The following is a 27,340-nucleotide window of genomic DNA, read 5'->3' as shown; positions in this document are numbered from 1 at the left end:
GACGGGGAAGTGCAGCAAATAGCGAATGCTGAATGTGATTAGGAGAGTTTGGACAACAGCGGAGCATCAACATATTTCTGAGATCACCTTGGAGACACACCTGTTGAGCTGCAGGAACTTCTTACGACTTCTGCTTTCTGATTTTCATCGAGACCATCGGTTGAGAATTCAGAAATGACGGACACTCTTATTCCCAATGGGTGCAAGACCAACGGACCGGTGGAGAATGGTTATTTCAAAAAGGTAACTTAAGAGAGACTCGAAGTTTCATATCTGTTTTTCTCGAAGGTTCCGTAGCTGACGGTAAATTCCTCAAGATTTTTTATTAGTCACGATCTTAGATGTATGTAGCATCTCTGCAGTTTTGCTAGTGCCGTTTTGAAAAGATTCGTGACTTATTTTTATTTTCTTTCATGAGTTGTAAGACGTGAAGTGTAGATAATAAGTGAAGGACGAGGCATTTAGCCTCCTTTCTTCATAAGGTGCTTGTAACAGGATCTGTTGGAGATGAACACACATCTGCTCTGCTGCCCAAACAAAACAATGCCAAGCGAAGACAGACAATTAACCATGTCATTTATTATTTGAAGGATTACCACTGATTTCTGTATTTTGTTCACTTTATTCACCACATTCGTTTGGTTTTTAATACATTTTTTTATATGTTTTTATATAATGTGTTTATAATGTCCCTGACAAAAACAAACAAAAAAACATGCTAACCATACTCCAGGTAGTGTTACTGCAATAAATTGTTATTAGGAGGGCCTGCAACTATGATTATTTTGATAATTATTTAGTTACTAGTTAGAATTATTTTTTTATCTAAGTAATTTGAATTCATTATTTACAAAAATTCTATATCCTGCCCAGTTTTGTGCCTCAAACAATGTGCCATTTTAAGACAATGCAACGTAGTGAATGTAGGCTATATGCTATTAAGAAAAACTAAAACTGATATGAGGGAGGAACACATCTCACTCATCTAAATGCATTACATTTTTACTCCATAACAATAATACATTCAGAGTTACTGCTCTTATAAAAAAATACAATTACTTGTGTTACATCTAGAATTTTATACTTGCAGTTAATGCATAACAATAAATATTTAGAAAAATGTAGCCTATGTTTTTTGCCAGAACTATTGCATTGCTATTCAGTTGCACTTGTTCAATGAAGTTTAATCTATAATCAAATTTATTGTCGATTATTTTCGTTATCAATTATTATAGAGTCAATACAAATTTATAGAGTCTCTAATTCGGAACCACTGTCATAAATGTATAAACATGACTGAAGACAATCCCATATTATATGTCATGATTTTGCAGAACTATCATATTTTGGGGGAAAACTGTGGTTATTTATTGTGAGTTGTTTTGGGCATTTTCTTGTCTTTTTTATTTGGACAACTTTGATTTCTTTAAATTCAGGTTCTGCAGTGATCATGGTGAAATTGTCTGTGTTTTTGTAAATAAACCATTGAGTTACAACAGGATTCAGTATTACTCTTCACACATATCAATACTTATGATTATATTGTGTCGTCTTGTGTGTACATCTATGTGTTATATAGTACAACTTTTGGAAGAGTAATGTGTGACAAGTTTCTGACATTTATCATAGACTCTGGATAGAATTTAGTTTTGTTGGTGTGAATGGCAGCTGAAGAGGTCTATTGTTAAATTGTGTAACTCTGTTGAGCTCACCTCTCTTTGTGTTGAGAGTATAAATTGGTCTTTGTTGTTCAGGTCTTCTTATTGATATTAAAGTGGTTGATGTAAAACTGGCCTGCATAGTGATTGGTTTCTACAGTTTCTTCTGGAATGTTTGTCTGAAAGCGCTTTCACACGAACAGAGAAGTAAAGATAAAAAAAGCTAAATGGATCACAGACTGGGTTTTTGGAATCAATGTGGGCAGATATGGTTATGGCACTGCAAAGCTGATTGGAATTTTAGAGGAAATGCAGTTTTTTGTTTGTTTAGTACATTTCCTGTCTCATTTTCATTTATTACATGAATTCTTTGAAAATGAGTGTGGTCGCCGTCTGCAGCGAGAAGGTTTCAGGCCTGTTACCAGGTGGGAGCTGGTTCAGACCGGTGATGTGGTTTTGGTCCATTTCCTCCTGGGCTGATCCTGCTTGGGCTGCAATGCTTAGAGAAACTGAATCGCAGATTCAGCTTTTTCCCCCCCAGTTTTCCTCCTATTAGTGTTGCATCTGCCCAGTGACAGTGCATAGCCAAACCACAAACATTAATGAAACACAGATGCTCCCATCTCATGTCCTGGCATAGGCAAGAGAAGCTGTTCTGTGATCTAGGATTAGTATAACATGGCTTCTGAACATCTCATAGCATTACGTAAAGTGACCGATCAGCTATGAGTAAGAAGGAAAGAGTGCATCTTAAACTAAAATGAAAAAAAAAAAAATCATCAGAATGGCATATACTCCCTGTTGCCTAATGTTTAATGTTTACTGTAGCCCAACTTTGAGACAGAACAGTTAGTCATTGGCTATTCTCAAGGCTGAGAATAGAAATTAATATTTGTTACCGTAGTCTCATATTTGTGCGGACAACCCGCCATAAATAACGGTTGCAAAATGTTGAACACTTATACAACTCGGTTGAGGCCCTGTTTTCTGTCTCATTTGTGCCCTGGTTTGATTAGGACCTTGTTTCTGCTCTGTCTGCACTGTTAGTCCAGGGTAATTGCTGTATGATTGTGGATCGCAGTTGTGCTGGCAGCTCTTTGGATCTGCTTCGCTAAACATTGCCATGGTCCGTATTCTAGAATGTGCAGAGGTCACGTCTGGTCCCTTTGACAACCACTGTTGCATTGAGAGACAGCCCATGTTTACAGTGCAGAAGACTATGGTTTTCTTGTTTGAGGTTGCTACATTCACATTCAGTCAGATTATTAACAAAAGTGACAACCATATTAGATAATTGAATTGACTAGCTTAAATTTTCTGTGCATTTCGGCCAACCTATATTGTGTGAACAAATCCTCACGGGGCAGCTAGTCTGTCATGTCATGCAATACGAGAGGCACTCTGCACATGTTCGTATCTCACATGTGTTGTGTTTTTTTTTTCATTTGGGGTTTTGGTAACTCATAGAGACGGAGATATGAGCTGTGTGTTATCTGACACTTTTAGATGCATTTAATGTCTCTCTTCCACCAGAGGTGTACTCATCTGCACTTATATAAATAAAGCATTGTAACGTCAAAGTCTATTAATTAAGATTTGATAGATAAACCTCGATAGTAATCATTATTAAAAAAAATTGTCAAATAAGACTTTCAGGTACTATGAAAGTCACCATCTTTAACATTTAGCCTACTTCTGTATCTGTTCTTCCAGATGTTATTCATGGCTGTTGCAAGAATAGAAAATGGTATTGACTTTGGTTATACAGATGGTATTCAACCTGCTACTGTAACATAACAATTCAAGAGTCACATTAGTGAGATTTGGGTGAAATTTAGTGGGTGAAATTTAGTGAGCAAACAGTCCATTGTCCATTTCTAATAGTATAGCATGAAGCACCACTCCACAGAGGTCACCTTCAAACCAAACAGCATTCCATGGCTACTTCATATGACCCACTTGTACCCGATGTGAAATGAAATCTATGCATAGAATGTTTGTCAGGATAAGAGCAGTAAGCAGTTTGCATATTTATCCATCTAGATTGATACCAGCCTCCTATAAATCAGACCTCCTCCCTCAGCTATCAGATTTATGACAGATAGATACTCTCTATAGGTGTGTCTGGTTGGGAAATTGATCTCCTTACATCATGTACTGTGTACACCACACCTTACTGACGTAACAAGGTGTATGTGTGTTTATCTTTTATAGGAGCTATGGAATGCATTGCAGTTGTTGTTTATAAGACTGTGAAATGTTCACAGTGTATAAAAACAGACAATAAATTCATTTTATATTAGCTGTCAATAGGGAGCCATCGCCCCAAGAGCCATGTAAATTGTTGTTAATCTCTTTCTCTGACAGGGATGTAATCCATTTGCGGAGACTGGCCGCAGTAAACTGCAGAGTAAAAGAGCACTTCTCAACCAGGAAATCATCAAACAGATGAGGATGAGAGCTGGAGCAGAGAACCTCCTCAAGTAAGTCAAGCACACTTATGTGTGGACACAAACACAAGGGCAAGCGCTCATTTATCACCCTCACATGTTTGTCTACTGGCATGTGGGTGGATATGCAAACAAATGCAGGACATCTTTCCCAAAATAACCCAATAATGTTTCAATCATTGACGAAACAAGTTTTTATTTTAAATAAAGTTCTGTAGTCTTTCATTCACTGGTTTGCTTTGGTTACATAACAACATCTGTCTTGAAGTATCTGGCACTAGACCGTAGAGCCCCGGCTCTGTCGGGTAAATCATTTCCCTGTTTTGGAGGAATCCTTTGCTCTTTTTGAGGTGAGGTTTCAGAAGCCTTGCTGCTAACCTGTCGTCAAAGAATTTGTCTGTATGTGTGCAAAAGCCAGTGTTTGGAGCTCATCTGCACTCTCATCTCACCTGTCAGGTGTGCCTTTAGCATTTTTACCTTTAGATTTGGAGTTGATGATAGATACAGTAACATAGTGCCTTTGTTAAAGCTGATGATTAAAGAGGCTGGGAATGCTATATGTGAGATTTTTTAGACCTGATAGATACCAGTGGAGCCTAGAACTAGGACATTGAAACCTTAAAGTGTGTTGTTACAATGTCTATAGTATATGTAAATGAACAATGTTTACTCATTCTCTGTGTTGTCTGGACCGAGAAATTCACTTTTATTCAGCAAAAGTCCGACGGATGATGCGTTTGCTCCAGGGTTTTCGTGAAAACTACAGATTATACTTATGCATTTTTGTATCCCGTTGTATAGTAGTATATCTACTCTTTAAACAGCATTATGGTAAAAATGGAACACTGTGGCCACAGCTTTCTTACCTGTACGCGACGACATCTTGCTTTTGGGCGGAACTGACAGAATGCCACTGTTTTCAATCCCCCCTTCGACACCATCATCATGACTAAAAGTTTGCAAAGTATTCCCTAAAAAAAGCAAGGTGGTTTTTGACACTTTTTTTTGGTCAAGCGTATCCATAGCAGACTGGTGGGAGTGGCCTTGGACGGCAACATGCGAGTGCATTATGGGTGTTGCAGTTTTCCTACCTATTTTGCAAAAGAAAGGTTTTTATGTTTTCTCTAGCCAGGTAGCACCAATTTAATTTTTTTTCTCGACTTTCTACTGTATAGGCAGCCATGTTTTATTGAAAGGCGATTTTGCCAGAGGTGAAGTAATATTTTCCCCGTTAATCTCTTAAAAAAACTTGCTTTGTTTAGATCAGTTTATTTTGAAAAGTATGTTCTTTGAGATATATTTACCATGCAAAGTCCTTTTTCGAACATTCTAGCAGCCAGCTATCAACAAATGCTGGCACTGATTTGAATGTTAACTGCTGGTCATCCATGTGTACGAACCAGACGAGAGAGGAAAAAACTGTCTAAATAAAAATGCAAAGTATCATGCAAATCATTGTTTAGTGTCACCTTTCAAGTGTTCTGTAGCACGCTAATATGGCATTAAGGAAGAATTTTTTCATACAAAAGAAAGAACACATCAGTTCACAGAATGTTAATGGCATTGGTGTTTCTAAAACTAATCGTTGTGAATTAGAATTTGGAATCGATAGTTCAGTGTGTAACTCGTAATGTGGTTTGAATAGTGGTTCAAATTCTTGTTCAAACTGAAAATTCTGGGCCTACTGGGCTGAAAACCTAAACCAAAAATGGTCATTTTAAATTAGCCTTTGTTAAAATGAATAATATAACATATATTTTTCTAATTGAGCACATTCACTTTCTTCAATTGGTATGGCTTATTGACAAAATTGGCAAAACGTGTCACTGTTGAGCAGTCATAAATTTGTTGGCACACACTTTTATGATGTGCAGTAAACAGAATGCCATTACGTAACTAAATAAACAGTTATTTTGAGGTAGAGTTTTTTTTTGTGATAATTTTTTTAAAATAATTTTAAAAGAAGTCTTCTATGCTCACAAAGGCTGCATTTTTTTTTGTTCAAAAAGTAATCGTACAGTAAAAGACTGAATGTGAAATGTTAATATAATTCAAGTGTTTCTATTTTATTATATGTTAAAATGTAATTTATTCCTGTTATGTCAAATTTTCAGCATCAATACTCCAGTCTTTGGTGTCACATGATCCTTCAGAAATCATTCTAATATGCTGATTTGCTGCCCAAGAAACATTTATTATTGCTATTATTATTATTATAATCAATGTTGGAAACAGTGCTACTAATATATGTTTTGAGAAAAGAACAGCATTTTATTTGAACCAGCTTTCTTTTGTAACAATTTAAGTCTTTACAGTCACTTTTGAATTTAATGTGTTCTTGCTGAATGAAATTAGTTAGCTGAAATTTCAGTTTATCTATGGTTTTGAATACTGTAACTGTTGATGCAAATTGTGTCAGGACACGAAAGCTCTGATTGTACTTTGGTTTGATTGTAGGACATAATTTGCCTGATTGTAACCTGGCAAGTGCTAGACTGTCTGTCAGATTTCTATCAGTTCTGTTCAAGGAAGCATTTATATAAATGAAACGTGAGCCGATGAGAAGCACTGACATCTTTTCAGTGAACACCCTCGCTCATTCAGAAAGGACAGATATTTGTGATATTTGACAGAAGTTTACAGAACTGCTGTTGCATGTTGTTGTGAAAATCACAGCTCATACATTACATTACCTCTCTCAAAAGATCCCAATGTTTTTCCCTGTACGATAAGCACACACTGTAACATTGGACAAACCGGTCGCCATGGGGATGTTAAGTGTGTCTGTTGTCTCCATGGTTTTGAAGGACACACCTGCTGGGTTGGTCCTTGGAGCAGAGCATTTGATTGGCACTGACATCAAAGTGGCTTTAAATCTTAATAGAACAATAAAGTTTGGACAAGCTCTTTTGACTAAGAAATTTTAAGTGAGTCTCCCTTCTTTTACTCTCTGTAGGTTGATGATATGTTGGGGCTAAAATCAGTGTTGGTTAAATTATTGTCATCTGACATTGGCTGGCGTTTGGGTGGATATTGTGAGCTGGCTGACTGAAACAAGGCTGGATCCAAGCAGATACAAGGCATAAAGCAGTTTGCTTTTAATCTCGAAGGAATGTTTCTAGATCTAGTCAAATTCCCACTGGTCAACAGGTGACGGTTGTGACAGGTACACTAGTGAGGTCATTGCAATGCTGTGATGGGTGTGCAAATGCCACTGAGATCTTCTGTCAGCCTGTTTTACTCGCCCACACAGGCACGTACACAGACATGTGTCAGCAGAAGCTGTTAAAATTAGGCTGTTTGAGAGGTGACTGTAGTGCGTCTCTCACACGTACTTGCAAACGCTGCCTGAGGATCTCTCTGTCGATACTTCAGTGAAACACTCTAATTAATTCTGTGTTTAATGTGTGAGTCAGATCTAAAGATTGTATGTATTTTAATGATATTCATGAGTCAGTTTTATAGCCCTTCAATAGAGCCGGATGTCTGAGTGTTTTTCTTTGCCTGAGCTCATTAATATTGGGATGGATTGTGGATTCTTACTCAATCTCTTAACCTTCCATTCATAGCTGCTCTATGTTCAGAGGGGATCTGGAATGTTCTCTCATTCATGGGTCTCAGAGGTTTGTGGTTCATGGGAGAAGGGACCACAGATTGATTGCAAGGAAGTCAGTCATCTGCTCTCTCTCTCTCTCTCTCTCTCTCTCTGTGTGCGTGGTGGCGTTGAGAAACCTATCTATAGGTATGTGTCGCTGCGTACCTATCTTTCTGATCTTAGTGGCTGTAATCCACATTCTTGTTTGTTTGAGTGAGCCTACATGCCCGACCGGTTTCATTGAGTGCTTATTTTGTAACGTCCCGCCCTGCCAATGTGCGTTTGTACGGCGAAGAGTCCTTCTGCTGTTGAAAGCGAACCACTACATTATTTATTTATTTATATATATAATTGAAGATGTGAAAAGCAGAGAGAGGTTAATTTCTCACTCGGGTTGATGAGATTCCATCAGTGATGGATGTGTTGGGTATTAAACAATGGCAAACATGACTCATAAGAGTTATTTACTTAAAAATGAAAGAACATCCTGATCTACATTGTCACATTGTATAATTATTGTTTGTAGTAGTAGTATTACATGTATAAGGTGTCTTGGTACTCTTTTTATTCCTCTGTTGAGTGTGTTTGTTAGAACCACAAGGTATGTGATTAAAATAGAACAAAGTTATTTGTTCTATTTTACAACTATGTGTGATGTTGCCTGTGTGAATAATAAGATCTCAAGTCTCCATGCAGTCCAACCTGGCCTCACCTTCACCTCACTTCCTCCCGTTGACAAGATTTTAGAATGGAAGTCACAGATGAAACAGGGCCGCCCTCTATTCAAATGTTCGTCTGTCTCTCTATAATGTGCTGTTTTGGTTTAAGTCAGGCATATCTCTTTTTCCTATTTAGCGAGTGTTTGATCAGGACTGTGTGGTTTAATTCTAAAGCCTTTCTTTGACAAGCATGGCTGTACTGCACACTTGCCACTTATTTCTATCATGTGCCAGTAAGCACACAAAATAACAAAAGCTACATTCTTATCAGCCTCTCCCTTCTGTACTGCAGATGTTGAACTAGCAGGACATTTCAAACCAGAGACATTGTGAAATTGTGCAAATAATGTCGTGTTGTGAGTTACTGTAAATATGACCTCTGCTTATCCTCTCTCTCCCACTCTTTCTCTTTCTCTTTCTCAAGGGCGACGTCCAATAATAAGGTTCGGGAGCAGGTGGTGCTGGAGTTGAGTTATGTCAACTCAGATCTACAGCTTCTTATGGAACAGCTGGAAGGACTCAACAGCTCTGTGGAAGTTTATCAGAACGTACAGTAAGTACACGCACACATAGCACTGATTAGGATGAAGAAAGATACAGTGAGAACTTACTCACTCAAGGCAGATTAAGATCCATTCTAGAGAAAAGGATGCACAGTTACCACTCACGCACATGTCCAGTTTATCTCCCTGATGAATTACAGTAATGTAAGGGGTGTGTGCAGCAGAGTGATATAAGAGCAGACTCTCTGCTGAACTCCCTGCTCACTGCCCTGTATTATCACATTTTCTCTACTGATCTAGGAGGTCATAGAGGATGGATGTTTGAATATTGCGGAAATCAGCAAAGCTTTTTTTGGAAATTCTGTGGATACAGATTCCATGTAAGCATGCACATAAATTTCCTGCGATTATGACTTGTATCTCAGAAGGAATTTTGTGAGCTCCTGCTACACAGTCATAAGGCCTTCCAGAAGGAAGTTTAAGAAAGGTCAAATTTAAGCAAAATATCTCCGTGTTTGGATAATAATAATCCAGTCATTCAAATGAGATTCCAGCAATTAGCAAACAACAACAATCCACCAATCCCATCAAATCCCGATGGACAAAATCAAGTCCTGCCCAACATTTTTTTTTTCTAGTTTGAGAAGACTTTTCACTCGGATATACGTCAAAATAGTGAAGAAAATACTATAGCAATTTCTGTTAAGTATTAAGTCACTGCCACATGACTGCCACAACAACAGCAATAAACTGAAGAAATTCTTGCAAAATATGTGTTTTGAGCACCAAAAAAAAAAAAAAAAAAAATATATTCCTTGCATTTTATGTCAAAGGCAGCACTTAAAGTGATAGTTGGGCCCTATTGACTTCCATAGTATTTTTTTTTTCATACTATGGAAGTCAATGGGGTCCATCAACTGTTTGGTTACCCATATTCCAATCCTCAATATATCTTCTTTTGTGTTCAGAAGAAGAAAGAAATTAATACAGGTTTGGAACAACTTGAGGATGACTAGATGATGACAGAATTTTCATTTTTGGGTGAACTATCCCTTTAAATTAAAATATTACCCATAAAAGGTATATGTGCGCTATTATCATTTTGACAACAAAATCCCCAGAACCTCACCCGATCGGGAGCTGTGTAGGATATGAGCGGCCATCAGTTTTCAATGTAGCTAACTTCAGGCAGCTTTATGTCATCTACGCACTCATTAAACTTGGGTGGGTGAGGCACTGACAAATATGGTCATTGCGACTCTGTAAGTGATGGTACCATGAAGTATGTGGTTTTTTAAAAACCAATTTCATAGCTTGGAAAATATGCTAATTTGGCTAGAAACACTGAAGACCAGAAATGTAAAGGAGGTTGATTGGAGGGCGTCTTCTACTTATGCTACCCAATGCTCCCTTCATTGCTATGTAACCTTATAGTTGAGAAATAATCTAAACTTGGCTGAAGTTTAAAGAGAAGACAAGACATGGGCTGTAGGTTCATTGGTCAATCGGGTACATCTTTTCGAGTTTCTTTACATTAATCAAATTTCCAATAGATAGAGACTCCACTCCACACAACTGGTCAGACAGGTTTATGCAGAGGTGGGTTGACGGGTTGATGATTCTGGTGATTCCTCAGGCTCACACACGTGTCTCCTCTCACGTGTCAGAAGAGGATGTGCAGGAGTGTGTTCAAGTTTTCTTTTTAATTTTGTTTTTCTGCTTCCTTTTCCATGGAATCACAATTATAGCATGTTTGACATTCTCTTACTGGCATCAAATCCTGTCAGAATCATCATATGTGAAAAAATGAATGGTCATACTGTAATATGGATTGCAATAGAGAGAGGAAAACACGTCTTCTGTATTCAAGGATGTTTTAGTGATTCTTTCATTAGGCATACAAAGTAAACCCTGCAGCCAAAATAAAAGGATTCATTAGTGGCAATGCAGTCATGCTTTTTTGACCATCATGCTGTGTATGTTTTGTTTATTTTGTAGGTTGGAGTGTGTTTCCTTGGTTACCGTTGGATTCTAGTCCTGTTTAAATCCTCTCTAAGCCCTCTTTTGCCTCTCAGACCACTGAGTGAGAGTGTGTGTACACGTACACGCACCCTTGAGTGTCTTTGGCCTGCTTCACCCTCTGCACGAGAACAGCCGTCTTTCTCTGCTCTAAGAAAGCTCAGACATATTTTCAGCTCAAACCCTGCTAAACCGAGCAGTATTGGCCTAGTTCTTCAACAGCATTAGCTTCATAACATGTTGAGGCTTACAGTCTGAGGTTTGTTCCTCTCTAGGCCAAGCACTAATGAAAGAGTGTTTATCCCCTGTGCCTGAAGGGTTCATAGGAAACCAGAAAAACCTCCTGCAGACATCTGCACCTGATTCTGAACCCCTGACCTACATCCGTAATTATAACTCGCTTTAAAGCTGTTAACATGAGACGATCTCCCTTTTTTTCTTTTTGAAGTAAAAGTGTGTGTGGTATGTGTTAAAGGGATAGTTCACTCAAAAATGAAAATTCACCCAACCTTTACTTTTTTTAAATTTGATTTACTCACCCTTATGTTGTTCCAAACTTGTATGACTTTCTTTCTTCTGTTGAACACAAAAAATATATATTTTGAAGAATGTTTTAATCCATATAATGGAAGCCAGTAGGGTCCAAAACACCATTTGTATGAAAAAAAAATAATACTGCAAATACTACATTTTTATCAAAATATCATCTCTTGTCTTAATTTTCGGTGAACTGTCCCAGTTTAACAAAGCCACGGTTTGACTGAAATTATGTTTCTCATAATCTTAGATCTTTTGAATTGAACTTAAAATTTGTTTTGTCGATGAATATAATCTTTTAAATGATCTCCTATGCTATGATCTGTCCTGTAACAGATGGGTTTGGCTCAAATTATCCTTAAATCCAAATTCAAGTTGCCAACAAGTGTTTAAATTTTTATTCCATCTAAAAAAGTTCGTTTGATTTTGGTCCCTTCATGATTCCAATACTTCCATTTGTGTCATTGCATACTTTTAATAATGTACTGCTGCTTTAAAATGGTACTAATAGCAGTAATAAAGCAGTAGGTGTGTCAGTTTTGGACAGGCATTGTATTTGTGAGTATATTTGTGGTTGTGCTTTTTGACTTTGAAGGGCTTGTGCATACCAGCCTGCGTTCTCTCTCCAGAATCTCCGGTTACTCTCTTCCTCCGCACTGCAAATGTGTTTCTTCAAATTACTACAAACCCGCTTTATTTGTCCTGTAAAACAAACAAAGCCTATCACCTCCTGAATATTATTGAGTGTGAGAAAAGGAATATTCCCATTGGTGCAGTGTTTCATGCACAGAAGACCGAACAGAACAAGGTCTACCTGTAGCTGCACACAATGTGGTATTCTCTTTTGCACCTGGCTTCCAGCTTACTGTGTGTGTGTGTGTGTGTGTGTGTGTGTGTGTGTCAGTATAAGTACAGAACTGCATTCTTTCATTTCTTTCATGCCTTGCACCCCCCTTCTATCCCTCTCTGTCTGTTTTTGAAACAAACTTTTTTTCTCATGGCTTGAAGAGTGTACAGACAAACCTGTCTTCTGTTCTCTGTGTATCACTGCAGTAAATGTTCTCTGCACCGTGATTGGTTTGCGTTCTTTGAAGTTCTTATTACATGGTCCACTGAAGAACATGGCGGATGTCAACATGTTGTTGTGATGTGTGATTCAGTGCTACACTTGCAACAAGGACATGCTATTGTTATTCTCTTGGAGTTTGAAATGAACTTTGTTTCCACTTTGAGAGCGAGTTCTTATATCTAGGCCTGCAAGTAATCGGTTCCAGAATTTGAACGCCCGAATTACACAAACTTCTTTCTACACATCTTCTCCTGCCTTTTGTGTTTAATTACTTGGTTACACTTTACAACAAGGTTCATTTTGTTAACCTTAGTTAATGCATTAGATTACAATGAACAAAATTTATACAGCATTTATTCATCTAGATTATTTATAAATATATCATTGTTCATTGTTTTTACATAATACATTAATATCAATTAATACTCCAATGTTCAAACTTTTTTTTAGCATACACTACTGTTCAAAAGTTTAAAGTTGGAAAGATTTTGTGTTTAAAAGGCTGCATTTATTTGATTTAAAATACAATAAAAACAGTAATGTTGTGAAATATTATATTTAAGTTCAAAAGAACAGCATTTATTTGAAATAAATATTTAATAACATCATAAATGTCCTTACAGTCTAACTAAAACTCTGATTGTTTTTTTTAGGAGAATTTAGTTTACAGGCACATCTCCTTGAAGCACGAGGGATATTTCCTCTGTCATTTCCTCTGATCCAGCAATATTTCTCACAAACATTTCCCAGAACCACACTGGTGCTGCACTGTTATCTGTCATCTGGATGCAATCAGGACAGACCAGGGCTGCCTCTCATCAGCTCACACTCATGTGTTCTCTAGTCTGTCTTCACCCAGCCTGCTTTGAGCTAATGCCCCACCAGTGCAAGCACTGTAGTTAATGCAATGACAATATGCATATAATTATATTGTGCTGAAGTTTACAAAGTTTGATCAGCACAAAATGTTGCAGACATACCCACTCACACACAGACACCTCTTTCTTAGGTCAAATCTTTTTAATAGTCAATATTTTTCTATGTCGTAAGTTGGTTAATAGGCTTGTGATGGTAAACCATCCTTTACTCAGGTATCAGCTGTTTCAGTCTTAGAGCTGATTGAAACTTGCAGAGAATTGTCAAAGTATTTGTAATGTGTGAAAGGGGTCACATACACAAGCATGTATCAGTTCTGAGTCACACACAGATTAGTGGGTCTGGCCTTTCTGAGTCAGCCTTGAAGCCTTATTCTTTCTTACTGAAATACTGAAAGTGTTCTCCTTTGGTTTTTCTAAATTTAATTTCTACTCTCTCTTTGTATTCATTTTACAGAGAGACAGCCAGCATCCCTCTCATCCCTCTGGGACTGAAGGAGACAAAGGATGTCGATTTCTCTGTTCCTCTCAAGGTCAGTTTCTTTCCCGACGACCCCTCAATGTTTACCTCAGTTATCAGGCATTGAGTTAGGTGGCTTTCATGATTCTCAAAGCTTTTCTTAGTGAAAACAGAAAGTAGGTCACAGAATAATAAACAAGGAAGCCAAAGACTCAATAAAACGTTAATTGCAGTTTTGAAAGTCTACAGTGAAGTTTGATGCATGGCATTTATTATCTTATAAATAAGTGGGTGTTGAGATGTTTGTTGAGAGACAAGGATCAATCAGATGCTTTCAACCTGTAATTTAGCTGATCTGTAATGACATAGCAATGCAGGTGAATCTATGACACAGTGTTATTGTTACATCTGTCTTCAGACAAGTTTAACAAGGAGAACAGGCCTGTGAATACGTGACTGTGTGGCCTTTTGTGTTTGTGTTGACATTATCAATGAATTGATATGTAAATGCTTTATTTGAACAGGACTTCATCCTGGAACACTACAGTGAAGACGGCTCAAACTTTCAGGATCAGATCGATGACCTGATGGACCTGAGACAGGTATGATACAACATCTGTAAAAGGTGCCAGGTTCGATTCTTGGTTGAAATTGAAGTTTAGGATAAAATAAATCTGATCAGTAAAAACAGATGCGCAAGGCTAACCAATGAGACCGGTATTATCAAAGATCCTGACGTAAAATGTGTGTTTTTCAGGCCTGTCGGACCCCCAGTCGTAATCCTTCTGGTGTGGATTTGCTTGCCAACTACTTCAGTCAACTTTCCTTCTTGGAGACTCGATTTTTCTCCCCTACACGCCAGCTTGGCATTTTCTTCACATGGTAGGTTGCATCTCGCCCACACCAGCAGTAATATGCTTGTAATGAACTTATACACTACTGTATAAGCTGTAAACATAACTCATTCAGAGGAAACACACAACTGGTCTGACTGGGCTGTCAGGCTGCGTTTGTTGTTTCTATGTCAGCTTTTTGTTTCATTTATTAACCTAGAGACAAAGGGAGATGACAGGATAAATAAAGAAAATGTGTCATCATCAAAAAGCTGGAGAGAATTAATGGAACTGTTAATAAACATATAGTATGCAATTCCTATTAACACAGCATTACATATGCAACCAAAAAAAAAAAAAAATAAGCCTCACATGAGTTTTAACACACATTTTTTTGTGCCTACGCAGGTATGACTCCTTTACCGGCATGCCTGTGTGCCAGCAGAACATCTCTCTGGAGAAAGCCAGCATGCTTTTCAACATGGCAGCTCTCTACTCCCAGATTGGCACCCGTGCCGACAGACAGACACAAGCTGGACTCGAGGACGCCATCGCTGCCTTCCAGAAATCTGCAGGTGAGAGGTTTTGAGTAGATGCACTTCTTATATGCAGATACGTTTGTGAGAAGGTAAGGTATCCAAAACTATCCATGATGAACCGTGGTTGAAGACCTGCCTCGTGAGAACAGACGTGTATTCAGGTTCTGGTTGTGTTTTTAAGGTGGAGTGAACATGACGTAATTCTTCCCCCTCAACAGCAGATCTGTCACAGGCTCATGGGAACTCAGTGGCTTGTGTTGGTTTTTAACCTCCTTAAAATAACAGCAGCATAAAGAGAGATTTGGCTTGCTTTCTTAAGCTATCAAAACAGCCAACCCCGCTGTCTTTCATCACATAGAATGTTTTGTATATCTCCACCGGAAAGAAAGTCCAAATATAGTCGCTCTCCCCTTTTGTTGCTGTGAATTATTACATTATTACAGAAATTGATTGACACACTGTGCTACAAGTCTTTTTTTTATCTCTAAGATCTCTGTGTTTGCAAAATCATTAAATGAAAGAGATGACAATGCTATTTTACATAAGCTAAAAAAGAAATGATCTATCTAATACATTTACGCTGTGCTGCAGTGGACTGGCAAATATAAGGGGACTGGTTTGTGTAGATATAATGTTGAATTCTGTCCGGTTTTCTGTATGTTCTGCTGTAGGTGTGCTGCACTTCCTGAAGGAGACATTTACACACACTCCCAGTTATGATATGAGTCCTGCAATGCTGAGCATGCTGATCCGGCTGATGCTAGCACAGGCGCAGGAGTGTATGTTTGAGCTGATCACTTTGCCTGGAATCCGAAATGAGTTCTTCAGCCTGCTCAAAATGGCACAAGAGGCTGCCAAGGTACTTGTTAAATGTTTTCAGACTAAAGAATTAAGTGATATTACAGTGGAGATCTATATGTAATACATTGGAGTGTTTTTTTTTTTTTTTTTAATTTTATTGGTCTTGGATTTGATATTGGATATTTAATTGTGCATGCTCATTTTCCCTATTTTTACATTTCGATTAGCTTTGTTGTTATCTAATGGTCCATTTAAAGAAATTTGTAAAACAAAAAAACACACATAACATTGTGAAATGTAATCTTTAGCAAATCTCAGATTGAATTTTGTACATTATAATGTAGTGATGCCTAAATTCACTAGCTTTAAAAATGATTTAAGTTAGTTAAAACTTTTATTTAGTAAGGATGCATTAAATTTATCAAAAGAGACAGTAAAGGCATATAAAGAAACCAATGATTTCTATTTCAAATAAATGCTGTTGTTTTGAAATTTCTATTCATCAAAAGAATCTTAAAAATCTTAAAAAAAAATCCTTTATTTAGTTTCAACCAAAAAAGCAGCACACATTTTTTTTTTTTTTGGTTGATAGTAAGACGAAATATTTCTTGTGCACCAAATCAGCATATTTGAATGATTTCGGAAGGATCATCTGACATTGAAGACGGGAAATTCAGCTTTGCCATCACAGGAATAAATTACATTTGAATAAATATTGCAATAGAAAATAGTTCTATTATACTGTAATAATATTTTACAATATTGCTGTTTTTACTGTACTTTTTTTAATCAAATAAATGCAGCATAAGACGCTTAGTTCAAAAACATGTAAAAATAGTACTGACCCCAAAATTTTTGAAAAGTGGTGTATGTATAAAGAAAATAATTCACAGAATTTTCTGTGATATTCTTTCTTTTTTTAATTCAACCTTGGAGCATCGTTACAAAGGGACATTTTTACATGCGTATAAATACATGACCTATTGATCTTATCAGTATGCAGGCCTTTCCCCAAAGCCTACAGTTACTCCTCTGTCTGGAGTGGTTGTGATATTTACCCCTCTCTCCTTTCTTTTCCCAGGTGGGGGAGACCTACAGTCAAGTTCACCAGTCCATGATCCAGACCCCCATTAAGAACAACGTGCCCTTTTTCTGGACTACCATGTCCCATCTGAAGACCAATCACTACAACTCACTGGCCCATTACTTTGTCTCCACCGCTCTGCTTGACCACCAGTGTAAGTTAAGCAGCCAATCACAGCTCTTAGCCATCTCCCATTGGCTGACAGCCCACTGGAACCTTTAAAGGTTACCTTCGTGTCTCATTCATAGAAACCGTTTCCTTTTCCTTGTGAGAGTAAAGAAGGATTCAGGTATCAGTGCTTTAATGGACTTTATTCTGGGGAGCTTTTTTGAGGACGTAAAGAGGGAGGCAGATGAAAGCCAGAGAAGGTTCAGTATCTCGGCTACTTTTGACAGTGTGCTGATGGACTGTGCCAGAACTAATGGGATTATGTAACATTCTCTTTGTTATTCAAACAGTCACTCCTCCATCCACTCTTCCTCTCTTGTGTTTTTACATCTCCATAACAGACAGTTTTGGCTATTAATGAGCTTATTTGGGCTCAACAGACCAAGTAAATGCACAATGGGATGTGTAAATGCCACAACAATTAACATAGCCTTAGTGGAATAAAATGAAATTTACAGGAATGTATCCTGTTGTATTGAACAAAACAGCACAGTTTTTAAATGTTGATGATATATGTGTCTGTATGTGTAGTGACGCCTAGTGATGATGAGGACAAACAAGAGAAGGCTCTGTCACAACTTTACGATGCCATGCCAGAGGGACGTTCTCCTCTTGACATCCTGAAGAATAAGGACGACAGGCGGAGAATAGGTGTGAAGCTCATACATGCATACCTGTCAGGTGTAAATGATTGGGATATTCCACTTTAGCACACTGAACTAATATTTTCTGTCTGTTTGCTCAGGTAAAGCTCACCTGCAGCGCTCCATCATGGGACACGAAGAGGCCATCCGCACACATTCCTGCTGTCGACACCTGCAAAAACTGGACATCCTGAGTGACATTCTGCAAGCTAGCCTCAAACGCTCTCTTACCAAGTTCGACCAAAATAATAAGGAAGATGAGTTCACGGACTACATGCTTGCACCAGATATTATCTGTAAGTCAGAGATAGACACAGGGGTCAGTTTTAGAATGTTTCAGATCAATGTGATCACTCAGACCACATACGGGGTTAAGCCACGGTCGCACTAGACTTTGAGCACGCAAAAATTCTGCAGCATCTTTTTTAAAAGCATAATTCAATCGATAATACATCCAAAATGTATGGATTGTGTTCTTTTAATTTAGCTCAGCAGTCATGTCATGAAGAATTAATTTTCTATTGGGCACAAATGTTCACAAATTTACAGGTCAGAGTGCTGAACTTACGTTTCCTGTCTATCGCATTTGTATGCGTATGAATGGAAATCAATGGAACTAAAAGTGCAGTGTGACCGCCCTATTAGTTGGAATCGCATGTAACCATATCACACTTGTATTATAAACACTAATGCATCTGGATGTGTCCTGGTACATTTGCGATGCATTTTACTTCCAGATTTAAACAAATGTTCTGTCTCGCCTGATCACATGATTGGATTACTGGAGATTGATGTTATTCGCTCATTATGTAAACTTTGACTGTTCTGCTGTAGTTTTTAAATCTAAAAAGTAACCTATATGCAACAGTGAGTTTTGTTTCACTGAAGCATCACATTTTGAACTGTGTTCTCAGAACGCGACCTGCATGTTACAGTAGAGAACAAAAGTGCTAAGTTCAGTTGACAGTGTAAACATGCAGTAACATTGTTTTACTCCTTCTCTGTTAGCTAAAACGGAAAAGAAAGCTGAGATGGAGATTACAGCTGCCATCAAGGTGAAAGTCACAGACCTATTCCATCGGCTGGTATGTGGGCTACTAATTTTACTCAAAAACTGTTCGAGCTCTTTTCACAGCACAGGAATGCTTGTACAAATTTGCAGCTTTCTTGGTACACAGAAGAGTTTTACATAGTAAAGTCTTCTGTGAGCATGTGTGCTGTTGAACAGACCCATGTTAATTGACCTGTACACACTTGCCAAACAGACCATAACCTCAACAATCTGAGGTTTTAATTTATTTTGTAAAACCAAAATACTGTAACCAGTTGGGGATGACGCTGAGGCACATTTTAGAATTTTGGGGGAATCTGTTTGGTCAGTCTGTAGAGTAAGATACTCTTTTTACAGTACTAATATGAATAACCCTGGTTTGAATCTGAATTTCTGAGTGTTATAACATCCTGAAACTATGACTCTATAAAACTCAAATCAACCTTGTTTTTACTATTACTATTACTCGTATTTGGTGTCAGAGGTTTGAACAAACTTCTAACCCTAAGTATTTAACTTTGGCACAAAACTCATCCTGCACTATTTGTCCACAGACATTAATGATACCTACCATATATTGAATGACTTGTTGAGGGGTGATGTGCTGTTCAATTTTTTTTTAAACTTGATTCCTCCTAAAACCTTTGTTTTTATTAGTAATTAAGTTTATATAATTGTCAAATGTATGTCTCTGCGTTAATGATTTTGTTATAGAGTGTTGCAGTGATTGTAGGTCAATCCAGAAGTTAGCATCACTCTGATTCCCTCAAATAAGCTCTGTGACCTACAGATGTTTCTGATTCTTACATGTTTTGTTCAAGATAATCTTCACAAATGAACATGACTATGAATTATGAATTTTGATGCCTAAATACAATCAGCAGAAGTAAAAAGCAAAAAGAGCTACACTGCGGTCTCACGACTTTAATATCACCACCACAAAGCTTCTGAAAACCCTTTCAATCTTTATTTAAAGTCTACAAGTTGGAAAGTTTGAGTTAGAATAGTTTGCAGCAGTGCGAGTATAAACACGAGGCTGTAAAAGCGGACTAGTGAGTAGATGGGGTTTTCCTGTTCAGTACAATGATGTCTAACAACCTCTGTAGTCCCATTTAGCCACTTGTTAGAAACCACATTTTTCAAGACATGTAAAAGCTTAGGAACAAAATCACTAGTTGGGTATTAATGATTTATTTTATGGCATAGAATAAAACATTAATTTTTATTACCCATCATTAGGTGTTTTTTCTTCATCATGATGATATCAGGATAGTTATCAAAGTAAATTAAGAATGAAAAACATGCCTATTATAGAAGTCATTGTATGTATTAAATATTAACTAAAGTATTAATGTATTTTTAAATTAATTAATAGATTTAACAAAACCTAACGTTGTTTCATTGACCCGTTTGTCTTTATTTTGAGTTTGATTTCTGTAACAAACAGTCTTCGTCTGCAGTAGATTCTGTGAAACTGGAAGAATCGTTTTGACTCTGTGCTAGAATATTAGAATTGTAAATCTGGTGTACAGAACTGGAACATTCGAGAACCACAGTGACGTATATTCCGTTCCCTCAGGCTGTGGGGAGCAGGCTAATTCAGGTGAAGGAGGCAGAGTTTATGATGTGGTTAGTTTTATGGAAGCGTATATTTGAGTTTTACCACCTTCAGATGTCTGAGTGACCTTCAGAGAGTTCAAAGAACCACTGCCGGGATCCTGTAACAGTTGCCATGGGCACTTTAAATGACCCCTTACTTCAAATTCCATTTCCGTAGAACATGGGGAGGTCAGTTTAACATATAAGCTTTGCAAGTCCTTAATCAAGTCAGATGACCTTTCTGAGATAGGGGTCAACCATATACCACTTTAACCAGTGGTTCTGAAACTTTTTGACTCAAATACCCCCCTTTTCTCAGAGAGGCTCTCCTGTCTAAGCTGATACAGTGTGTAACTGGTAGTTCTTTTGTAATAAAATCAAATAAGGTAAAAAATATTAATATCACACATCTTTATTTTAGTGTTTTATCATTGCACTTAAAGGGTTAGTTCACCCCAAAATTTCTGTCATTCCAAACCCGTAAGACCTTCGGTCATCTTAACAGATGAGTTAAGATATTTTTTATTAAATCTGAGAGGTTTTTGAAGCAGCCATAGGCAGCAACGTCATTGCAACTTTCAAGGCCCAGAAAGGTAGTAAAGACATCGTTAAAATAGTTCATGTGACTACGGTGGTTCAACCTTTATGTTATGAAGCGATGAGAATACTTTTTTTACGCAAAAAACAAACAAAAATAACGACTTTCTATTAACAATTTATTTTCTTTTGTGTTAATCTCCTACGCTGTTGACGTTGTAAACACAGTGCAGCACTTCCTGGTTCTACGGCAGAACGCCGGCTCACCATTGGCCAGCTCGCGTGCGTCGTGGTGTTGGCCAATACTGAGCCGCCTTTCTGCCGTAGAACCCGGAAGTGCTGCACTGTGTTTACTACGTCACATTACAGTTGAACCACTGTAGGAACATTAGCAACATACCGATGTCTTTACTACCTTTCTGTGCCTTGAAAGTGGTAATAATGTTGCTGCCTTTGTGGGGTCAGAAACGGATTTGTGTTCCAAAGATGAACGAAGGAAGGTCTTACGGGTTTGGAACATAAGGGCGAGTAATTAATGACAGAAATGTAATTTTTGGGTGAACTAACCCTTTAAGATTTTTAATATAACTCAATTTAAATTTTAAGGCTTTTTTGGCCCCCTTCTGAAGTAACTTTTTGTGCCCTCTGGTTGAGAACCACTGCCTTAAACGCTTCAACCTGAACATCACCTCAGATGGCGGTGCTTTTCATGATGATATTAAATAAACCTTCTACACCATATGAGCAAAGCCATTCGCATATACTGCGTGAAGTCAGTCTGCCAGTAAGCCAAATGTTTGGATGGTGAGCAGTTTGGATTTACAGCCAAGGACAACCAGGGTGGCAGGCTAAAGTTAAAAACGCCCTGAGGCTGAGTGTGTTTGAATTAGGTGAGTTGCTATAGTGAATTGCTGTTGTATTTGTGTTGTGCAGGGGCCTTTGTCAGTGTTCTCAGCTAAGCAGAGATGGTCAGCTCCGCGCACCATCCGGCTGAGACTGCAGGAGAGAGACCTCGGATTCACTCTGAAGGGAGATGTGCCCGTTCAGATACAGTCACTCGATCCCCTTTGTCCCGCAGCAGTGAGTGTTCACGCACAGACACAAACACAAACAAAATCATGCTTGTTGAACACAAAAGAAGATATTTTGAAGAACCTTTTTTGTCCATATAATGAACAATGGTGTTCAAAACAACAGTGGACACCACTGTGTACAACTGTATGGACAAAAAGAATCTGAGACATTTGTCAACGTACCGTTTTTTGTGTTCCTTGTTGTAAACTTCTCCCCCCTCCATTGTATTGCAAATGAATAATTAATAGTCATGACAATTATCAGAAGAGGTACCTACTTCCTGTTTCAATTAATCTTTCTTTTATACATGTGTCTGTCCCTGAAGCTGAGGGTAGATTCAATCTTTGACCACAGCAATTAAATGAAAACAAAACACACATATATCCACGCCCACTGCACCTGTTTTTGACCATATGAGTCTCAAGCTGTCTCAAGCAGCTGTGTGTCTCCCACAAATAACTCACCTTATTTTTGTTGGAGCACAAGAACGAGTCCTCTCAGAGCTCATCTCTATGGTAACAGCAGTGTGGTCGTGCCGATAAACTCATACCATAAATATCTGAAGTGTCAAAGCGCCACTCTTGCAGGACGTGATTTACTTCTCTGACCTTCTCCTGTTTTTCCTTTGTTTCTTTTTCTCTCCACTATCTCTTCATCACCAGGCTGAGGGACTGAGAGAGGGAGATTACATTGTTGCTGTGGGCGACACAGAGTGCAAATGGCTGGGAGTGAGTGACGTTATGAAGCTTTTAAAGGATGTGGATGAGGAGGGCGTCGACATCAGAGTGGTCAGCATGATGGATAGCAGCAGCCAGCCAATGGTAACTGCTTTTTTTTCAAGGTTTTCTTTGCCTACCATTGGTTGAGGAATTATATTTAATAATATTTATTTAGATGCACTAATATTAACAATATAGTTAGAATATAAATACACTACTGTTCAAAAGGGGTCAGTACGATTTAAAAAAAGAAGAAATTAATACATTTCTTCATCAAGGAAGAATTAAATTGATCACATGTGGCAGTAAAGACATTTATAGTGTCACAAAATATTTATATTTCAAATAAATGCTATTTTATTCAGAATAAGTGTTGTTGGTGGTTTAATATTCTCTCTCTCTCTCTCTCTCTCGCTCTCTCTCTCTCTCTCTCTCTCTCTCGCTCTCTCTCTCTCTCTCTCTCTCTCTCTCTCTCTCTCTCTCGCTCTCTCGCTCTCTCGCTCTCTCGCTCTCTCTCTCTCTCTCGCTCTCTCTCTCTCTCTCTCTCTCTCTCTCTCTGCTCTCTCTCTCTCTCTCTCTCTCTCTCGCTCTCTCTCTCTATTTGTCTCTGAAGCCCACCAAGAGTGCTACATACTGCGGCGGTCTGCCGAAGACCTACTCCATGATCTGCCTGGCTCATGATGAGGATGATAAAAACCCGAAGTCTCGCAAGGTAGCAAAAAAACCATCATTCCTCAGCTGGGGTCTCAAGAACAAGAAGAGCAGCAGCACGCTGAGTCTCCCTACTGCAGATTACAATGGACCCTGGAACAGACCTACCTATCCCAACTCGTATAATGAAAGCGCTCTCTACTAAACACACAAAACTGGATTTATGCGTATGCTGATAGTGTAAAAGCACACTATTTTGCAAGAAGAGGAGGAGAGATTTTTAGTGAGATTCAGATAAATTACAGATGGAAAATAAATATGTACATTTTGCACAGACCTATAAACACAGATGTAAGCTATACTTTTGTTCCTTCATTAGTCTGGTTGTCTAGAAACTCTCGCCAATAAATTAAAGGTGAATGATTACGTGTTTTAACAAATCAGTAGATAAAATCATGACGTGTATGCTGCTCGAAGTATTTTTATTTTTATTGGTTTGTTTTATTATTGTTTTATTGAACGGCTAAATGGTGTTATGAAGGATTTTTATTTTTTTTATTTTTTTGGAAAACTCCACAAATTGTGGCATTAACAGGCATCCTCTTCAAATTAAAATGAGGGCTGGTAGATTGTCAGTTAACATGCAGCCTTTTTTTTTGAGCCTGTAGCTTACAGACAGACCACTACAGCAGGTTTCTGTGATGATCTTGCATCATCGAAACAGAATTCTAATCCGATGTCAATCACTGTAGAAGAACAGAATGTAGGAGAGGATGGTGAATAGCTTTTGCCCTTGGAATGTCTATACAAACAGTAATATGATTTGGTGTAACTCAAGTATTTACGTACTGAAGCGAAATACTGTAATAGGACTCTATTGGCAAATTCAAGCAAGAAAGATGGAATATAGCAGTGAATACAAATGCCGTTCTTTTTTAACCTTTGTTTCATGTGTTTTACCTGGCACTTCTTCAGTGTTGGAATATTTCACTGTCTACAAAGTAGATTTTTATACACATTTGATAATCAAATAATTTATATGCAAAATAAAGAGAAAAAATATCTATATAAACATGTATTCATTTTAAGTATTTAGGTTTTGCAACGTGAAACTGTGGCCTGATTGTTTTTTGGTTACAAATCTTTCTGTTACTTGGTGTACGCTCTTCTGTTTATATGGTATAGCTCAAAGGCTACAGATGGCAATGTGTTTTTTTTTGTCTTACTGATAATATTTAACTTTTCATTTATTTGTGGAAAACACTGCCTCTCAGAATCCTAGAAAGTCAGAAGCCTTTAAAATGCCTTACAACAGTCTACACTGACAAAATTATATTTAACTGGACTTCCGCTCCTGCTTGTAAAAACTTTATTATTGTTAATGAATGTATCCTTACCATTTATGTTTCTGCTAGTGCCACATTTGGAATTATAATGACAAACACTGTTCTGAGGGGTTGTTGATATTATAAGGTTACATATTGATTCTTTGAAAGTTAATGTTCACAGACCTTTTCTTTAAGGTCAAGCCAGAATCTTCATCAATGCCCTAAATTCTAACTTGGCTACAAATGTTAGTAATAATAGAGCAGATTTATAGTTGCTCTTGTGTCTACAATTTATGTAGATTACCAATGGATAGATCCATGGAAATGTCTGGATTATGATGCAAACTATATTGTTGTCTACTTTTGTTGTATATGTAAATTGTGATCTAAATAAAATACGGGGTCAAAGCTGTGGCTGTTCTTATTGTAAGAGGTTACTGTGGTCATTCACTGTGTAATCATCACAACCGTGCCAATTCTGGTTAAAAGTAACTGTTGTGTAAGCAAGTGGTTATATCTTAATACAGGTCATGCATGAATAAGTTTTGACAGTTGTAAAGCAGATTGTCAGTTTTGCCCTCATTTATTTTTCCGATTTGTATTTTTTTAAGATAGAATATATTAAGATTTAGTCATCTACTACCCACTTCTCCTAAAATATATTTTAAAATATATATTTCAAAGCCTTGTTGCCCTCTGTGACTTGTATGTGAAACTCATTGTAAAGGCAGGGCAGAATGGAGTAATCTCACCATTAGAGAGTGAAATGCAGTAATACCATAATAATATAACGATCGATTGACTTCTATAACTCTGAGGAACCTCAGTAAAACAGAGCAAAAGAGATTCATACTCTGTTCCTCTCTTTGTATTAAAGGAAAAGCATAGTTCATGTTGTTCTCTGCGCATGTGATTCTGGGCAGTGAAAATGGTGTGGTGGACTAATGGATTTTAAATCACTCACAGACTGGGGAATTTTATGGTGTGGCTTTGGTTAGGTTATTAGAGAAATTGCTTACCAATGCCAGCAGTGATGTCACAGTGGTTGTGTGTGTGTGTGTGTGTGTGTGTGTGTAAGAGAAAGATAGAGAAGATGTCTCTGCATCTCCTACAGCTGGAGAACATTAATATCAGAAATACACTTGACTCAGGACTCACTGACAAAAGCTTTTATTCAAAAACTGGAGTTTTACTGGAATCATTTACATATCCCACATGAGTCACAGGAACACTTTCCACCAGAGTGATTTCTAACAGACGCAGTTTCTCCTCTTCAGCAGTCTTGTAAAAACACAGGAAGCATATTTAACCCACTTAAAAATGGAGTCAAGTTAGGAGATGACACATACTTATTGAAATGAATACTAGTCTAGTACACCAAAAATATTTGCAATGACAACTTACATTGTTTTCTTTCAATGAAAACGGGAAATGGACCAGTTTTATGCCATTACTTTAGTGAATGTATTTGTGTCTAATACTGTCATGAAGATTAGATACTAAGTATAGACGGTTTCACTCCAGCGGGGCTGACTCTGAGTCCCCAGAAAGTACACAATAGGATTAAAAACTGTTAAATCTCTAGATGTGACAGTGTCAGTGATACTGACCTCTTTTCAGTGCATGTTCTGAGGATTTATGCAAGATAAATAATAATAGCAATAATAATAATAATAGTTGTAGTAGTAGAATATGGAGTAATAAAGTACAAAGCATGGAAGAATTGTGGAACACACTTGTAGCATTTCATAATGTTAGCTAAACATTATAACACATATTCCGCTGTTAGTTGATGAATGGTGTTCATCGTAGAGCTACAATTTTAGGTTATGCGTATTTCACAAAATCCACTGCAAAACTATAGATGTTTAGGAAAGTGTAGAGGTTTTGTTGACTTTAGTGTTTGGTGTTTTTGGTTAAAATCACATTCCCTTTTAACTACATTGCACCCTCAGCGAAAAGTATTGTGGGGTTCAATTTTAGAAATTGTCAACTAATTTGGGGTCATATTTGATCCATAGACTTGAGCTACACAACAAGAAGGTGAAAGATCATGAAGTCTTTTAAATAGTTCTTCATATTTTCAAATGGACTTTAATTCTGTTATTTGGAGATTCTGAGGTCACACAGCCAGGTTGAAAGCCAAAACGATATTTTATACATTATACATTTCAATCTTTACTTAAAGCTATTTAAAATTATCCATATACAACAGAAAAGTCAATAATAAATCAAGCTTTTATTGTTTTTCCTCAAACACCTTTCCCCCGTGGCGTGCAGACTTCACAGTTGTGGTCGAGACTTCCCCCTGCTGGAGAACTGCCGCATTCACACGTAGCACGACGCCGTTGCTAAGAGGATTAAAAAGCAACGCTGATTGGTTAAGCGAGCACAAACAAACCAATAGGAGGGGTTGTTATATTTCAA

General features: G+C 37.7%; 1 protein-coding gene across 2 annotated transcripts; it reads left to right on the top strand.

Annotated features, from left to right (window-relative positions):
* On the top strand, positions 1-23,889 carry rhpn2 (rhophilin, Rho GTPase binding protein 2). 2 transcript variants are annotated; one of them, XM_056233801.1, is made up of 15 exons: positions 1-243; positions 4,026-4,141; positions 8,847-8,975; positions 13,883-13,958; positions 14,410-14,487; positions 14,643-14,767; positions 15,127-15,293; positions 15,929-16,116; positions 17,140-17,296; positions 17,842-17,961; positions 18,056-18,250; positions 18,963-19,009; positions 22,075-22,221; positions 22,878-23,036; positions 23,548-23,889. In XM_056233801.1, the coding sequence occupies exons 1-15, from the start codon at positions 175-177 to the stop codon at positions 23,788-23,790; spliced, it is 2,016 nt and encodes a 671-aa protein (XP_056089776.1). In that variant the 5' UTR covers positions 1-174; the 3' UTR covers positions 23,791-23,889. The 2 variants fall into 2 exon arrangements, with proteins under 2 accessions (XP_056089776.1, XP_056089775.1); XM_056233800.1 differs by having other exon boundaries at positions 2-243; positions 18,963-19,039.
* Positions 23,890-27,340: the final 3,451 nt, after the last annotated feature.

This window comes from Rhinichthys klamathensis, unplaced genomic scaffold, assembly GCF_029890125.1.
Source record: "Rhinichthys klamathensis goyatoka isolate OS25496 unplaced genomic scaffold, OSU_Roscu_1.1 h1tg000378l_1, whole genome shotgun sequence".
Taxonomy (NCBI): Eukaryota; Metazoa; Chordata; class Actinopteri; order Cypriniformes; family Leuciscidae; genus Rhinichthys; species Rhinichthys klamathensis.
The sequence above is the reverse complement of the archived record's forward strand: the minus strand, read 5'-3'. Positions and strand labels throughout refer to the sequence as shown.